At 44.1% G+C, this 18,879-nt stretch overlaps 1 protein-coding gene across 2 annotated transcripts in view; it reads left to right on the top strand.

Annotated features, from left to right (window-relative positions):
• LOC106579641 (piezo-type mechanosensitive ion channel component 2) overlaps positions 1-18,879 on the top strand; it is a 258,629-nt gene that overhangs the window by 46,878 nt on the left and 192,872 nt on the right. For both annotated transcript variants that reach the window (XM_045702749.1, XM_045702748.1), the window contains exon 3: positions 11,278-11,403. In XM_045702749.1, coding sequence (XP_045558705.1) covers positions 11,278-11,403 — 126 coding nt within the window. The remainder of the gene's footprint in view (positions 1-11,277; positions 11,404-18,879) is intronic.

Genomic DNA, 18,879 nt, shown 5'->3' with positions numbered 1-18,879 from the left:
TGTAAAGACTGGGGACATCTAGTGGAAGCTTTAGGAAGTGCTACATGAATCGCAAGCCCCTGTGTGTTTCAATGGCAAATGTTTGAAGTGATATCCACACATCAGATTTCAGTTTCCTGTCAGGATTTGTCTCAGGTTTTTGACTGCCATATGAGTTCTGTTATACTCACAGACACCATTCAAACAGTTTTAGAAACTTTAGGGTGTTTTCTATCCAAAGCCAATAATTATATGCATATTCTAGTTTCTGGGCAGTAGTAATAACCAGATTAAATCGGGTACGTTTTTTTATCCGGCCGTGCAAATACTGCCCCCTAGCCCTAACAGGTTTTAACAGCATTCTCACATAGGTGTTCCTTTTGTCCAGGTGGGAAAAGACAGTGTGTAGTGCGATTGAGATTGCGTCATCTGGGGATCTGTTGGGGCGGTACACGAATTGGAGTGGGTCTTAGGGTATCCGGGATGAGGTTGTTGATGTGAGCCGAATACCAGCCTTTAACCTCTCTAGGGTAGGTGGCACCAAATCGTCCCACCTACGTAACAGCCAGTGTAATCCCGTGGCGCGTTATTCAAATTCCTCAAAAATGCAAAAACTTCAATTTTTCAAACATATGACTATTTCACAGCATTTTAAAGACAAGACTCTCCTTTATCTAACCACATTTTCCGATTTCAAAAAGGCTTTACAGCGAAAGCAAAACATTAGATTATGTCAGCAGAGTACCCAGCCAGAAATAATCAGACACCCATTTTTCAAGCTAGCATATAATGTCACATAAACCCAAACCACAGCTAAATGCAGCACTAACCTTTGATGATCTTCATCAGATGACAACCCTAGGACATTATGTTATACAACACATGCATGTTTTGTTCAATCAAGTTCATATTTATATCAAAAAACAGCTTTTTACATTAGCATGTGACTAGCATTCCCACTGAACACTGCCGGTGAATTTACTAAATTACTCACGATAAACGTTCACAAAAAGCATAACAATTATTTTAAGAATTATAGATACAGAACTCCTCTATGCACTCGCTATGTCCGATTTTAAAATAGCTTTTCGGTGAAAGCACATTTTGCAATATTCTCAGTAGCTAGCCCGGCATCACAGGGCTAGCTATTTAGACACCCAGCAAGTTTAGCACTCACCAAAGTCAGATTTACTATAAGAAAAATGTTATTACCTTTGCTGTCTTCGTCAGAATGCACTCCCAGGACTTCTACTTCAATAACAAATGTTGGTTTGGTTCAAAATAATCCATTGTTATATCCAAATAGCGGCGTTTTGTTCGTGCGTTCAAGACACTATCCGAAAGGGTAAATAAGGGTGACGAGCATGGCGCAATTCGTGACAAAACATTTCTAAATATTCCATTACCGTACTTCGAAGCATGTCAACCGCTGTTTAAAATAAATTTTTATGCCATTTTTCTCATAAAAAAGCGATAATATTCCGACCGGGAATCTGCGTTTAGGAAAACAGATGAAAGAAAAGAAAGCATGGGGTCGACTCGGGCACGCGCCTAAGCCCATAGTACTCTGATCGGCCACTTGCCAAACGCGATAAAGTGTTTCAGCCAGAGGCTGCCTCGATATCGTTCAGCTTTTTCCCGGGTTCTGAGAGCCTATGAGAGCCGTAGGAAGTGTCACGTTATAGCAAAGATCCTCAGTCTTCAACAAAAAGAGCCAAGATGAAACACAACTTGTCAGACAGGCCACTTCCTGCATGGAATCTTCTCAGGTTTTGGCCTGCCATATGAGTTCTGTTATACTCACAGACACCATTCAAACAGTTTTAGAAACTTTAGGGTGTTTTCTATCCAAAGCCAATAATTATATGCATATTCTAGTTACTGGGCAGGAGTAGTAACCAGATTAATTCGGGTACGTTTTTTATCCGGCCGTGTCAATACTGCCCCCTAGCCCTAACAGGTTAAAAGCACTTCATAGCTACTGACGTGAGTGCTACAGGGCAGGTTACCTTCACTTCCTTAGTCACAGGGACTATGTTGGTCTGCTTGAAACATGTAGGTATTACAGACTCGGTCAGGTAGAGGTTGAACATTTCAGTGAAGACACTTGCCAGTTGGTCCACGCATGCTTTGAGTACACGTCCTGGTAATCCATCTGGCCCCGCGGCTTTGTGAATGATAACGCTCTCAGTAGCTGATGTGAACAAGACCTTTGAACAGGTCAACACACAGTCATCCGGAACAGCTGGTGCTCTCTTGCATTCTTCAGTGTTGCTTGCCTCGAAGCGAACATAAAAGGCATTTTGCTCATCTGGTATCACTCCACTCCTTTCCTCAGCATTCTAGGCCTAGTAGTATCACTCCACTCCTTTCCTCAGAATTCTAGGCCTAGTAGTATCACTCCACTCCTTTCCTCAGAATTCTAGGCCTAGTAGTATCACTCCACTTTAATCTAAATGCACAATTATACTTAATATGTATTTTCTTCACACCACAGTTTAATATGTCTTGGGACTTGCACACAAGGAATTCTCTCCAGGCTGGTTTAGACCTGTATTCATTCCTAGAGCAGCTTAAAGGGGATGTGGCATGTGAAGGCAACTGTGGCCTGATAGCATAATTTAGATCTCTTGCTAGGCTGTAATTAAAGGGTAAGTGCTTTCCACTAGATTACTCCAGATGAAACAGATTACACATCGAGCGGGTATGTAACATAGTATTAACACAAAGCTCATTTTAACTTGGAAAAGTAAAGGGACAAACAGGTGGTCAGTCTACATATGGCAGTATGTATTTACAGTATCCTGGTTCAGAAAGTAGGATTACAATGTTTTAATGTTATAGTTTTCAACAACAAAATGTCAACAACTTAGATTGAGTCATTTTGAGTCAACATGCATTTTGAGTCATTTTGAGTCATTGTACATTTACAATAATTTTGAGTAACCAAAATTAACCTTAAAACATTTGGCCATATTTAATCAGAGCCAGTAATTTCTTTGGCTGATTAGGGCTTTTACATCCCTTATGATTAGATGTAGTAAAATCATCCAAACACACTATTTGTACTGCTATTGACAATGGCTCCCATGACAAAGCTAATCAATGCCGATCAACTTTGTCAACTGAAATAGTGGTGTTTCAATTGACTAAACCAGTGGTTCCCAAGCTGTGGGGGGGTCAGTCTGCTGGGGTATTTTCAATAGGAGGCGCTATACATTTTGGCCCGGCTCTGTCATATGTGTAAGTTGGCCTCTAAATGAGTTTGGGAACCAATGGACTACACTACTACACGCATGTACATTGTGTACTTGTCGCATCCCAGGGCTGACAAGGTAAAATTCTGTCGTTTTTTTTATTTAACTAGGCAAGTCAGTTAAGAACAAATTCTTATTTTCAATGACAGCCTAGGAACAGTGGGTTAACTGCCTTGTTCAGGGGCAGAATGACAGAATTTTGCCTTGTCAACTCGGGGATTTCATCTTGCAACCTTTCGGTTACAAGTCCAACTCTCTAACCACTAGGCTACCTGCCGCCACAAATCTGTCTTTCTGCCCCTGAACAAGGTAGTTAACCCACTGTTCCCCGGTAGGCCGTCATTGCAAATAAGAATTTGTTCTTAACCTAAAGCCTGTTGAGGACAGACGTTCCGCTAGACGTTCCGCTAACACAGCTAAATGAAGCACTAACCTTTGATGATCTTCATCAGATGACACTCCTAGGACATCATGTTACACAATACATGTATGTTTTGTTCGATCAAGTTCATATTTATATCCAAAAACTGCAATTTACATTGGCGCGTGATGTTCAGAAAATGTATTCCCACCAAAAACTTCCGGTGAATTTACAAAAATACTCATCATAAACATTGACAAAATACATAACAATTATTTTAAGAATTATAGATACAGAACTCCTTTATGCAACCGCTGTGTCAGATTTTAAAATAGCTTTACGGAGAAAGCACATTTTTCAATATTCTGAGTACATAGCTCGCCATCACAGAAAGCTATACAGACACCCGCCAAGTTCGGGGCAACCTAAACTCAGAATTAGTATTAGAAATATGCTCTTACCTTTGCTGATTTTCATCAGAATGCACTCCCAGGACTGCTACTTCCACAAGAAATGTTGTTTTTGTTCGAAATAATCCATAGTTATGTCCAAATACCTCCGTTTTGTTCGTGCGCTCAGGTCACTATCCAAAGACTAACGCGCGAGCGCAATTCGAGACACAAAAAGTCAAAATGTTCCATTACCGTACTTAGGAGCATGTCAAACGCTGTTTAAAATCAATCTTTATGGTATTTTTAACGTAGAAATGCGATAATATTCAAACCGACAATAGCGTATTCATTCAAGGAGAAAAAGAAAAAACAGTGCGCTTGCGGGACCACGCATATCCAATCCCTTTGTTGCCAGGCAGTCCACTCAGAAACTGAGCTCCTATTATCTGCCCAGTGACAGGAGAATGCTCAAACCACTTTCTGAAGGCTTTAGACAGCCAATGGAAGCCTTAGAAAGTGCAACGTAACCCCACAGATACTGTAGTTTTGAAAGGGGCTAGAAAGAAGAACTACAATTCTCAGATCCTCCACTTCCTGGTTGACATTTTCTCAGGTTTTTGCCTGCCATATGAGTTCTGTTATACTCACAGACACCATTCAAACAGTTTTAGAAACTTCAGAGTGTTTTCTATCCAAATCTAATACATCTACCAAATCTACTATAATATGCATATTCTCGTGTCTGGGCAAGAGTAGTAACCAGTTTAAAATCGGGTACGTTTTTTCATCCGGCCGTGAAAATACTGCCCCCTATCCACATCAGGTTTTAACTGACACATCTAGTTAAATAAATAAAAGAATTCTCGGTCTGACAGTATGGACTCACAAATATGCTGTTCTCTCTCTGTTAGAACAGCAGTAAAGGGTCATAGATTAGAGTGTATTTTGTAATAATGTGATTTACTCCCGATCACTGATTTGTGATGGCCCATAAAGAGCTCTACATTTGGGCAACAGGATTGGCAAGAAGCAGCTTTCAAAACAATTAGAAGTTATTATGGGCCAATGGAAGCCAAGTTGCAACTCAAGCATCGTTGGCCCCACGCAAGCCAGACCCGACCTAGGGACCCTTTCAATGAGCTAAGCAGCTCACTCCCAAGGCTTGGCAGCCTGCACTTCTCCCAGGGACAATCTTTAAATGCGATTAAGTTGATGAAATTTCAGAATTCAGATAACAGTCGTGGGAATTAAAAACATGTGGGGCTTGCGCCAAACACACACCATCCACTCGCCAGTCTCCTTTTACTGGCATCCTGAGATCCAGATTCATACCTTCCTTTAATCTCAACATTAATTCAAACACAGTGGTGAATGGAAGAGAGGTGAAAATGGAGAGAGAGAGAGCGAGAGCGAGAAATAGGGCTAAATCGCATGTTTTTTTGTTGCTGTTGTTGGAATATGCCAAGGCAACCTCTTTTGTCATGATTCTGTAAATCTTACACACAGACACACACAAATACACACACAACACAACACATCTGGTCCATATTTGAGTTTACTGTGTGAGTATCGCCTTTCTCTCAGTGGTGTTTTTGAGAATTTCCTGGTACTTCTAATGGTTTCAATACATGGTACAACGTCTATCAGAAGCCATTGTGAACATTCATGCTGAATCAATACGTGATTGAATATAATCCCTTATTGATGTCAGCTGTTAAATCCACTTCAAATCAGTGGAGATGAAGGGGAGGAGACAGGTTGAAGAAAGATTTTTAAGCCTTGAGACAATTGAGAAATGGATTGTGAATGTGTGCCATTCTGAGGGTGAATGAGCAAGACAAAAGATTTAAGAACAGAGTATGGGACTAGGTGACAGTCACACTGGTTTGAGTCAAGAACTGTAGTGCTGCTGGGTTTTTCCATGCTCAATAGTTTCCCGTGTGTATCAAGAATGGTCCACCACCCAAAAGACATCCAGCCAACTTGACACAACTGTGGGAAGCATTGGAGTCAACATGGGCCAGCATCCCTCTGGAACGTTTTCGACACCTTATAGAGTTCAAGCCCCAACGAATTGAGGCTGTTCTGAGAGCAAAAGTGTGTGTGTGTGTGTGTGTGTGTGGGGGGGGGGGTTGATATACTCAGTGTATATACTACATTCCTAGAAAAAAGGGTTCCACACGGGTTCTTCAACTGTCCCCATAGGATAACCATTTTTGGTTCCAGGTAGAACCATTTTGGGTTCCATGTAGAAACCTGAAAATGGTTCTAATTGGAACCAAAAGCGTTTTACCTGGAACCAACAAGGGTTCTTCAAAGAGTTCTCCTTTGTGGACAGTCAAATAACCCTTTTAGGTTCTAGAAAACACATTTTTTTCCTAACACAGTACATGAATAGGTTCATTGATGTCTTTTCCACAAGAGTATCTCATTGTAATGTACATACCATGTTGCCACTCCAACTCATTTCCATATCTCTCGCAAGACGCTAAAACAATGATAACCAGTAGGTGTTTATTATGTAACGTGTCCGCTGTTTGATGTGTGGAGCCTCATGAAAAGTGTGTAGTGGCACCCTCTCTTTCTCATACATACAGCCTGTTATGGAAGAGAACTACAATGGATGGGGATTGCCTTTGGCTACGGTGTATGTAAGGGAGTGTGAAAGTTACGCTGCAGCCATGTTGGGTTGGAATAATACATCTCAAATGTCTAATCTAAAACAAACTATAATTGGATGCTCAAGACCATTCACTTAAAACACCTTTATTGGCGTGCAATTGCGGCAAATGCAATGTTAATACACCACAGATTTGACATTTGACTTTAATTGTAGCCCCAGTGTTTTACAGGAAGTTCAATCCAATGTTAGACGTATACCTGAAGTTTGGCTCTAAGTTGATCAACCTGCGGACACCGCCATATGTGAGCACAATATTTGATTCATAACATAATTACATGTGGGAGTCACACTTTCTACATTTACATTTACATTTTAGTCATTTAGCAGACGCTCTTATCCAGAGCGACTTACAGTAGTGAATGCATACATTTCATACATTTTTTTTTTTTTCCTGTGCTGGCCCCCCGTGGGGAGAGAGATAGCTGAGAGATAGTGGGGAGAGAGATAGCTGAGTATCCCTACTAGGACAGTGTCCATATCAGGATAGCATCAGGTTTCTATGGAAGTTGTGTCAGTCACAAGGTGTTGGTGTCAGAAGTGGGATCATTAATCCTTATAGAGAGATGGAAGTGGCTCTTCGGGAGTTTACAGGAGTGTTCCCCTGCTCAGTGTCAGGCTCCTAACAGCTGCACAGTTAGTGGCTGACACACGTCAAGGGAGCTCTCTCTCACACGTTTTGAGCTAGTGTCAGCATCTCACTGCCTGTCTGGGTTTGAGTTAAATGGAAGGTGCCAATTTGTCAGCTGAATTTGATACCTTGCTTAGAGTTATGGATCATAGTTAGGAATATTACACGTACTTGTTTGTTTTGATGAAAACCTGCCAACATCTTGTTTGGATCTGCCATGAACTGAGTGGGCTTTTCTGCTTCCTGGTTAGATGTTGTTACATGTTTGAAGGTAAGACCCAAGTGCAGACAATGTTGAAGTAACAAAAGTTGATTAATTTGAACACGGGCAGGCAAAGGTACAGGACGGCAGGCAGGCTCAGTGTCTGGTCAGGCAGAGGACGGTAATCCAGAGTAGTGGGGCAAAGGTACCAGACGGCAGGCAGGGTCAGGGTCATGGTCAGGGCAGGCAGGGTCAGGGTAGGCAGAAAGGACAACATTAGAAAACAGGAATGTAGACAAGGCAGGAGCAAGGGGAAAAACAGGAGACAAAGGGCTGTGAGACATGGGTTTAATTCTAGACACAGGAAATGTAGGAAGTATACGGAGGGTACGGGGCAACAGAGCACGAACAGCAAAGGGGTTAATAATCTTGGAGCAGGGGGGAAAGGTTTTGGCTTTTGGGGGTGTAGTCGCGGGGCTATATGGGTGTCGCCAGCGCATCTGGCTTGACCTTCTTGGATACCGGTCGGGGCTCAGGAAGCGAAGTGGCTCGGGCCTTACTGAACCCCTCCCGGAGGTCCTGGTACTCCACAGGGCTGGCGAAGAGGTCCGTGGCAAATTCTAAGCCCCCAGGAAGACGTCCCGGGGCAGGCAGAGCTGACTTCAGGCAATGAATGTGGCAGAACGGACTCCAGCCCACGATTGCACCAGTAGACCAGTTAATAGAGGGGTTGTGTCGCTGGAGCCAAGAGAATCCCAATACCACAGGAACCTGCGGAGACTCAACCAGCAGGAACTGGATCATCTCGCTGTGGTTCCCCGACACTCGTAGGTTGACGGGGGTGGTCTGGTGGGTGACCCGGCCTATAGAGTCCAGCGCTCTAACACCCATGGGAATGGAGAGGGGTTGTGTGGGGATGCCCAGCTCAGACGCCAGGCTAACGTCCATAAAAACTCACATTGGCCCCCGATGTGGAGAGACTTGGACTGGTCGCCCCACCGCAGGATGGCACGGAGAGGGGGGCGAGCCAGGGGAGATGAAAAATGATCTTTAAGACCCACCAGAGTACTCACTCCAACTAATGAGCTAGGTCTCATGAAGGGACTGGTAGACACATAATGACCGGCAGTACCGCATACAGACAACTCTGGGTCTCAAGTCTGTGTACGTGTTCGGCTGGAGACAGCCTAGCCCTACCGAGCTGCATCAGCTCGGAAAGAGGTGAATCGGCAGTCTCCGGAGGCTCTTGGAGGGACTCAGGTAAGCTCGGATCCTCTCAGGGACGTAGACGCCGGGGACTTCCGGAGTTCAGATGCAAGGTGGGATCCTTGAGTGAGCGATTGGGACCACAATCGGACCTCTTCTCCCTCCTACGTTCCCGTAGCCGACCATCGATCCGGATGGTTAAAACGATGAGAGAGTGTCGAGATCCGTCGGTAGATCTTGGGCTGCAAGTTCATCCTTTATCTCCTTCGATAATCCGTGCAGGAACGTGTCAAACAGTGTTTCCGGGTTCCAGGTACCCTCCACTGCTAGCGTGCAGAACTCCGTCACATAGTCTGCCACACTGAGGGAATCCTCCCAAAGCAACTTCCGGGCAGCCTCTCTCCCGGACCACGGAGCCTCTAACTTCTCACCTCCACCACGAATCCCTCTAGACTGAAGCATACGGCTGACTGTTGTTCCCAAATGGCAGTAGCCCAAGCGAGGGCCCTCCTGGACATCAGCGTGATGAGGTAGTCTATCTTAGAGCGGTCTGAGGGAAAAGAGGAAGGTTGCAGCTCCATGACAAGGGAACGCTGAGTGAGAAACGCCCGACAAGTTCTTGACTCTCCATCGAAGTGCTCCAGGGGAGGTAAGCGGGGTTCCCGGGAAACCTGGGTAACGGCACTGCTACCAGCCGGGTTACTGAGGGGCCGAGAGGTTATCGTCGTGGTAGGCTGCCTAGTAGACAACCCACAGACTTGCTCCCGTAATGTGTCCAATGCTTGTTCGTGATGTTCGGCTTCAACCTGGAACTGTTCCATCAGACCATGAAGCAACTCCTCGTGCCTTCCAATGACAGCTCCTTGGGAGGCGATGGAGTTGCACAGCTGGTCCGAGTCTGCTGGGTCAGTCATTGCCAGTTTATACTAACACATTTGAAGGTAAGACCCAGGTGCAGACAATGTCGAAGTAACAAAAGTTCATTAATTCGAACACGGGCAGGCAAAGGTACAGGACGGCAGGCAGGCTCAGTGTCTGGTCAGGCAGGGGTCGGTAATCCAGAGTAGTGGGGCAAAGGTACCAGACGGCAGGCAGGGTCAGGGTCATGGTCAGGGCAGGCAGGCAGAGGTCGGTAATCCAGAGTAGAGGGCAAAGGTACAGGACAGCAGGCAGGGTCAGGGCAGGCACAAAAGACAAAACTGGGAAAACAAGAAAATAGACAAGGCAGGAGCAAGGGGAAAAACTCTGGTAGGTTTGAGGAACAAAACGAACAGGCAATAGACAAACAGATAACACGGGTATAAATGCACAGGGGATAATGGGGAAGATGGGCAACACCTGGAGGAGGGTGGAGACAAATCACAAAGACAGGTGAAACAGATCAGGGCGTGACAGTTGTACCAAATCGACTGAACCAGCTAAAGCATTTCCATTCAGGGGTTTGTTCTTGTTCACTTCCCACTGCTTTATCATACTTTTTCCCTGCAAGACATCCAGACACCTCTGCATCGTCCCCTAATCACTCCTATCAACATTTTGTAAGTCGCTCTGGATAAGAGCGTCTGCTAAATGACGTAAATGTAAAAAATCTCTAAGCAACCCGTCCAATCAGCCATCAAATCAGACAGTCGGTCAATCATCACTAGTTGTTGAGCTCTGTTTTATCCATCACATTTGACTTGAGGTCACCATGTGTTTAGGTTGGTCCAAACATGACGGATGGCCACCGGCCTGCCAAAAATATCACTGGGATATTACTGGCCCTGGTCAGCGGGGAAACCTGTAATACAGTACTGTATTAGGATTAATGGAGGTGGATTACTGCAGGCCTGGCCTATTAGGATGGGACCAGACAGGTTAAGCTATGTGAACTGGAAACCCCCTGCCTGCCCTGACCCTGCCTGCTGTCCTGTACCTTTGCGCTCTACTCTGGATTACCAACCACTGCCAGTCTTCCCTGTGGCTCAGTTGGTAGAGCATGGCGCTTGCAATGCCAGCATGGTGTGTGCAACGCCAGGGTTGTGAGTTCAATTCCCACGGGGGGCCAGTACAATTTTTTTTTGAAAAATGCATGAAATGAAATGTATGCATTCACTACTGTAAGTCACTCTGCATAAGAGCGTCTGCTAAATGACTAAAATGTAAAATGTAATAATTGGGCCGTGAGGTCTCCACTCTGTCAATAACAAGTATCTAACGTTACTCTACAGTCGGTGGAGTATTGGGCGATGAATAGTTAGTTGCGAGTGTTTTTTAGCTCTGTCATGCATCGAATATGATTTGGTAAAATGCATTGTGTTTATAAAGTATGGCCTTACTAATGACGTGAGAACCAGTTATGAAATTGTTGAAATACAAATGTTTATTCGTCCTAATAAAGTTAGCATTTGTCTCAAAGTCTTATTACTCCTTCATCATGAGGAAAATCTGAACCATAACTAGGAAGTAGTTACCACTACTACTATTTGACTTGACACACCCTCTAATGTTGTGTAAGCTATTCTATCTGAATTATGCACTGGACCTCAGTATCCGAGAAACCTTAGAGGATAATTTCTCTCTCTTTCAGGTCACACAGGGTGCCTGCTTAAGTCCCTGTGCTTCACCAGTATGGCTTTCCTGCTGCTACACATCATCTACCAGGTTACCATCAACAGTCTGCTAGCAGGAGACAACATAGAACCCAACTTCAACTGTGAGTACCAATCTTCTCTTCTACACTTCCATTAAAGTGTGATGTCATTTCTACCTCATTTACAGACACGAACACGTGATGGAATGTACACTGAATAAAAATATAACCGCAATATGTAAAGTGTTGGTCCCATGTTTCATGAGCTGAACTAAAGTATCCCAGATATTTTTCACCTTGTGCTGGGGACAATAAAAGGGTTGAAGTCTGTAGAGGGAGCATCCACCCCAGTGAGTGGGACATGGGCCGGCTGGGGCTGCAGGGTGGGGGTGAGCGGAGGTTACAGCCCAGTCCACGCCTAGATCAGGTTACCCACTGGCCCGACACCAGGGTTTTCAGACCAGAATCTGAGACCCGGTCTGCGCCGCGGCCCAACACAGGCCCCGCTGTTGCTGCTGCAAACCACTGGCACAAATCTCTCTGAGTAGCAGTATATAAGCCACAACATCTGCACTCAAGATGGGGATAAACATAATGAAAATAAAAAACTCCCTCACTCCCATGCTGCCCTGACAGAAGTACATTCAAACCCCCACCAATAATTCAGAGCGAAGGTGGTCTGTCTCACGTGTAGAGTACAATCATAAAATGTTTCAAATGATGTGCGGGGTCTTCAAGTTGCATAAGAACCCTTGAAACGCCATCTGACCCTAGTGTCAGCATGCACAGTGTTATGTCAAAAGACTTCAAGTAAACAATCGATCAAAGAACATCAGCAATTCACCAAGTTTAAAAAAAAAAATCAGGTGTATCTTTGTGTGCGATGTGTAAATCGTTTTTTTGGGTAAAAGGTTGGAATTATGTATCACCTGTAAACCTCCGTCTAGACAGGACAACGCTGTTCTCTTGTAAACAGCTGAGTTAACAGACTTTTTTCTCTCAAATACCCCGGGACAATTCCAGAATACTGATGAAAATAGGCTGCCAAACATAATACAGTGGAAAGTTACGGCAATGCTAAAGTCAGTTGCAGTCAGAATGCAATGAACAGAGAATATAACCAGAAATAATATTGGACACTATAGATGGTGCTCTTGGGTAGTGTACACCATAGACGGTGCTCTAGGGTAGTGTACACCATAGACGGTGCTCTAGGGTAGTGTACACCATAGACGGTGCTCTTGGGTAGTGTACACCATAGACGGTGCTCTTGGGTAAATAATAGTGGACAGTATAGACGGTGCTCTTGGGTAAATAATAGTGTTCACTATAGACGGTGCTCTTGGGTAGTGTACACCATAGACGGTGCTCTTGGGTAAATAATAGTGGACAGTATAGACGGTGCTCTTGGGTAAATAATAGTGGACACCATAGACGGTGCTCTTGGGTAAATAATAGTGTTCACTATAGACGGTGCTCTTGGGTAAATAATAGTGTTCACTATAGACGGTGCTCTTGGGTAAATAATAGTGGACAGTATAGACGGTGCTCTTGGGTAAATAATAGTGGACACCATAGACGGTGCTCTTGGGTAAATAATAGTGGACACCATAGACGGTGCTCTTGGGTAAATAATAGTGGACAGTATAGACGGTGCTCTTGGGTAAATAATAGTGGACACCATAGACGGTGCTCTTGGGTAAATAATAGTGGACAGTATAGACGGTGCTCTTGGGTAAATAATAGTGGACACCATAGACGGTGCTCTTGGGTAAATAATAGTGCACACTATAGACGGTGCTCTTGGGTAAATAATAGTGTTCACTATAGACGGTGCTCTTGGGTAAATAATAGTGGACAGTATAGACGGTGCTCTTGGGTAAATAATAGTGGACAGTATAGACGGTGCTCTTGGGTAAATAATAGTGTACACTATAGACGGTGCTCTTGGGTAGTGTACACCATAGACGGTGCTCTTGGGTAAATAATAGTGGACACCATAGACGGTGCTCTTGGGTAGTGTACACCAGAGACGGTGCTCTTGGGTGAATAATAGTGTTCACTATAGACGGTGCTCTTGGGTAAATAATAGTGTTCACTATAGACGGTGCTCTTGGGTAAATAATAGTGGACAGTATAGACGGTGCTCTTGGGTAAATAATAGTGGACAGTATAGACGGTGCTCTTGGGTAAATAATAGTGGACAGTATAGACGGTGCTCTTGGGTAAATAATAGTGGACAGTATAGACGGTGCTCTTGGGTAAATAATAGTGGACAGTATAGACGGTGCTCTTTGGTAAATAATAGTGGATACTATAGACAATGCTCTTGGCTAAATAATTGAGGGCACTACAGTTCCAATCCATGGCTGCAAAGCTACTTGGCTAGTTAGCTATAGCTACTCTGTAAGCTAGCTTGACATACTAGAAAGTAATATAAACATGTTGAGAAAAAAGTAACTAAAAGAAACGTGTTTTATTTTCTGAATCAATTTGGTTATCCTGTCTTGATTATATAAGTTCTATTTTGCTCTCTCACAAAATGAAAGATCTCTTTGACGAGACATTTAGTCAGTGAATCAGGCCTTCTCCATGGTAGTCAGAGACTCTATCTGCCATACATGTCTTCAAACTACTGTAAAAGCCCCTAAGTAGGCCCTTACCTAAAGACATTTTTGAGGGGCTCTATGCTACGCCCTTATACAATTCCCTTAGGTAAGGGAACATTATTCCTTAAGGTAAACCGTTAAGGGAAACACTTAAGATGTTTTATGCAACCGGGCCCTGGCCCTTCCATCCCTTATGTACTGGCCCTTCCATCCCTTATGTACTGGCCTTTACCATCCCTTATGTACTGGCCCTTCCATCCCTTATGTACTGGCCCTTCCATCCCCAACTAGTTCTCACAGTCTCACGTCAGAATTAGACGCTTATCCATGTTTCTTAAACATCAAATTAACTCCAAATGTTTAAGGTTAGGGTTAAATTTACGCATTAACTCAGAAATCTTAAGGTTAGGTATTAACTCAGAGTGGTTAAGGTAAACTTTCCATTGCTGGATTTAAACTTGCAACCTTTGTAATCAGAGACAGATGCTTACATCCATCCACCTTTCCCGTCAACTATGACCTAGCAAAACCAAAACCAACTTAAAGGTAACAGTGCTTACTGTTGCCCCTAGTTGCCGGTTTCCACGTCAAATACTGACTTGTATCACGGATGACCTGGCTGTCCATCCCTTATGTACTGTTCCTTCCAACACCCGAACATGACTGAATCCCTCTATGATTGGATGATTTAGATTCCATCTGGATTCATGTCAGCTTACATTTCTCTTATTCTTTTACTTAGAGCTAATGTACATGACCACATTGGTCCTCTGTGACACGGGCGGGTGTTGTACTGTGGTTGGCATTGTAAGATGAACACCGGGGGAAGTGAACGCGAGTCTCTACGCCCCCAGGCGTGGCGGCTGTCTCCCAGGGTCCTCAGCATGGCTCTCAAAGGTCAAAGTTTGGGGCCCCAGGGGAACCAATGGGAACCCAGCAGAGCACGGTGTGCTGGTGGTAGGCCCAGGCACAGGTCAGACAGATGTGGGAGGTTGTTTGTGTGTCACTCTGCTTTGCCTCACTACATCTGTCTACCCCTGTTCCAGATCACCCTTTTATACTCTTCTTTCACTCTCTGTCATCCCCCTTTCCTGTCATTCCTGTTGATGTCTCATTCCTCCATGCTAGTGTTCTTTCTCACTTAGGCTACCTCCTCAAAATATTCTCCTGAAACCCCTCCTCAATCAAGTTCCTTCAGTTCCTTTGCGTTGTGACACGTTGTTGCCAAACGTGTAAAGGTTAAGCTCGAGCACAGCTCCTGTCTCCTCTCTACTATACAGTAGTGTGAAGAGCAAGTTATTCTCTACCTCAGTGGTTCCCAAACTGTGGGGGTAGTATACTATAATATACTACTGTATAGTATATTATAACTTATTATTATTATTATTGTTCCCCAATGCTGGAAGGGGGGCCTGAGTGAAAACGTTTCAGAACCCCTGCTCTAACTAACCTCTGAATTTTGCTGTTACTCTTAGGTCATACTATTTACTCCCTGTTACAGTATACACTGAGTGTACCAAAGATTAGGAATGCCATCCTAATATTGAGTTGAACCCCTTTTTTCCCTCAGAACAGCCTCAATTCGTCAGGGCATGGAATCTACAAGGTGTTGAAAGCGTTCCACAGAGATGCTGGCCCATGTTGACTCCAACGCTTCCCACAGTTGTGTCAAGTCGACTGGATGTCCTTTGAGTGGTAGACCATTCTTGATACACACTGGAAACTGTTGAGCACAAAAAACCCAGCAGAGTTGCAGTTCTGACACAAACCGGTGCGCCTGGCACCTACTACCATACCCTGTTCAAAGGCACTTCAGTCTTTTGTCTTACCCATTCCCCCTCTGAATAGCACACATACACAATCCATGTCTTAAAAATCTGTCTTTTGGAGGCCTCCCGAGTGGTGCAGCGGTCTAAGGCACTGCATCGCAGTGGTAGAGGTGTCACTGTAGACCTGGGTTCGATCCCAGGCTGTATCACAACTGGCCGTCCTCGGGAGTTCCTTAGGGCTGTGCACAATTGGCCCAGCGTCGTTAGGGGAGAGTCGTTAGGGGAAGGTTTGGCTGGGGGGGCTTTACTTGGCTCATTGTGCTCTTGTGGCGCGCCAGGTGCCTGTAGGTGGACCTTGGTCATCAGTTGAATGGTGTTTCCTCTGACAGATTGGTGCGGTTGGATGTTAAGAAGTGTGGTTTGACGGGTCATGTTTCAGAGGATGCGTGATCTTTGCCTCCCAAGCCCATTAAGTTGCAGCGATGAGACAATATCTACACTGATGAAATTGGATTTAACTTTCGCCTGGTCAGTCTCTGTTATGGAAAGAGAAGGTGTTCTCAATGTTTTGTACACTCAGTATATATAAGGATAATATCATTGGAAACACTCATTACAATCCTTACAGAAAAAAACAATGATTTCAGATGTGGAAAATCACTTGATTTCACATGAAATTTCAGATGTGAAATCATGTGAAAACATTTGCTTTTGCAACACTTCACAGGTGATCAAATGTATTCACATATGTAGTTTCATGTTAGCACATGTTGCTTTACATGTTGACACATGTTATCACATTAACTTCACATAAGATTAAGATCATGTGTTTCTGGAACACTTTGTGTGTTTTTTCTGTAAGGGAATCCTCCACAGTAGCTGGTTGGACTCGATTTCTTAACCAGCATCATGATGATTGATATGGCCTCTAATCGGTAGCTACATTTGACCACTGTGTAAACACAACACACTTACTATTAACTCAGCTATACTTCTAAAGTTAGATATGTTGACGGTTTTGAATTATGGTACTTGTAAACTGACTTTACATTAAGTTACAGGCGTTTGTTATCGTTTTTCCTTGCGTTAGTGACAGTTCTGTTCCATTTTCAGGGAAATGCTGCACCTAGCTTGGTGTGCATCTTCAGGGAGGACTTTCAGCATGATACAACCTACAACAGACTGTAGCACTGTGGTAATAACGTAGTGTCCCTAAAGAACACTGTGTTCAAACAAGCTATCGCTTGATACTTTGTAGTCATTGTTTGGCCTTACTGAAACGTCAGGGACAGCAACTGTGACCTGAATATCTGTTCTAGTAATAGCCTTGTTCGAATTCTATGCACACTATTAGAACAAAGGGTTCCAAAACCATTCATCGGCTGTCCCCACAGGAAAACCCTTTTTGGTTCCAGGTAGAACCCTTTTTGGTTCCAGGTAGAACCCTTTTTGGTTCCAGGTAGAACCCCTTGGAACTGAACTGAAATGAACTGACACCAAGTGATGTTATAGAGAACATTGCCAACATCTATTTTCTACTATGTCATATGGGGCTTTAAAACAAAAGTTTAGTTGGTTTTATCATGGGAATCAGCATTCCTACTTTTATTGCTTTCTGACTTTCTATTCATAGCAGTAGGCTAGAGTCTACTATCTCAGTGTGTCACGGGATCTCACATCTGTTTACTGCTGACAGGAGAACCTTACAGTACAATAAACCTGATTGGTTGGGGATGTACTGCGCTGTGTTGAGTTGCAAGGGAGGCAGAATCCATCAAATTCACACTTTGCTAATCTTGCACTGCGGAAAGAGGAGTTTAATTAGATCTTGTCAAAATGATTACATAATTTTGGGGCTTTTTTTTGTCTCTGCAATATGTGTTATTGCAATCCAAGTTTACCACAGTGCGGGTTTGGTCGAATTCCAGTCTAGGATTTCAATTGAGCAAACTGATGTGAACTATGCCCATATGAACTTTCACTTCTGACAGCATTTGATGCACTGCATTATGTTGAGGATCCCTGTTAGCAGCATTCAACAGTGAGCGGTTCATTGCAGTGCACTTCGTTGACCAGCAGCTATGACATCACAGCGCTAGTTAAGGGGGAAGCCAAGCCCAAACAAGAAGCACTCCTTCACACAGGGAAGGTTATCTGATTGTCCAACAGTCAACACCATTTCCTTTGTTTTTATATTTCCTCCAGGTCCAAGTGGCCTTTGAGTACGTTATGGGGGTGTGTGTACGGTACTGTACAGGCTTGAAGGGGGGAGGGGTGGCTAGTCAACATGGCCTTAACAACAAGATACTAATAGAACTTTAGGAAAACTTTGAGGCGCACACTCACTTTTCGCCCTCGCCACTGTATCCTCACTGCATCCCGACGCAGCTCGGTGTATTTCCTGGTCGTGCACAAAATGACATCTCCCTGCCTCTGTCTCTGTTGGCAGGGAATAAATCTCCACTGTATAGAATATGCCGGGGAGGGGGCGTGCGGCCCTCAGAACGCAGAGTGAAGTGAAGGAGCGAGAGAGGGAGCGAAAACAAGTAGTCCTTCTGTGGAGGGAACCCTAGGTGAGGTCAGAGATAAAAGGGGGATTAAAAATTTGCCTGGCTGCTATAAGAGAGTGCTGTGGCGAGAGAAAGGGGATTGCTATGTGAATAGAGACTGGGACATCTGAGATAGTGTAGTCTACAGTTGAACTGCCCTTGTAATGTGAGGTAAGTCAAAAGTGTGGGTTTAAGCTCCCGAGTGGCACAGCGGTCTAAGGCACTGCATCTCAGTGCTAGAGGCGTCACTACAGACCCTGAGTCGATTCCAGGCTGTATCACAACTGGCCGTGACTGGGAGTCCCATAGGGCGGCGCACAATTGTCGTCCGGGTTAGGGTTTGGCCGGACTAGGCCGTCATTGTAAATAAGAATTTGTTCTTAAGTGGCTTTCCTAGTTAAATACATTTAAAAAAAAATTATTAAAAAAGTTGCGCGACGCACCCAGCTAATACTTTTCTAGTAGACTTATACCAAAATGTACCTTGAGAAAAGCCACAGATAAAATGTGGTGTCGGTTAAATTGATATTAAGAAGTGAATATTTGGAGCACTCCAGAAACCTACTTTTTGTATGTGCATCTAACTTAGTAAACTTTACTAGTAAAAATTACTAGTAGAAATAGTAATAGAGATTTACCCTTGGAGTGTAGTTGGATGTCACGGGCGTCGTA

This window comes from Salmo salar, chromosome ssa19 (assembly GCF_905237065.1).
Source record: "Salmo salar chromosome ssa19, Ssal_v3.1, whole genome shotgun sequence".
NCBI lineage: Eukaryota > Metazoa > Chordata > Actinopteri > Salmoniformes > Salmonidae > Salmo > Salmo salar.
The sequence above is the reverse complement of the archived record's forward strand: the minus strand, read 5'-3'. Positions and strand labels throughout refer to the sequence as shown.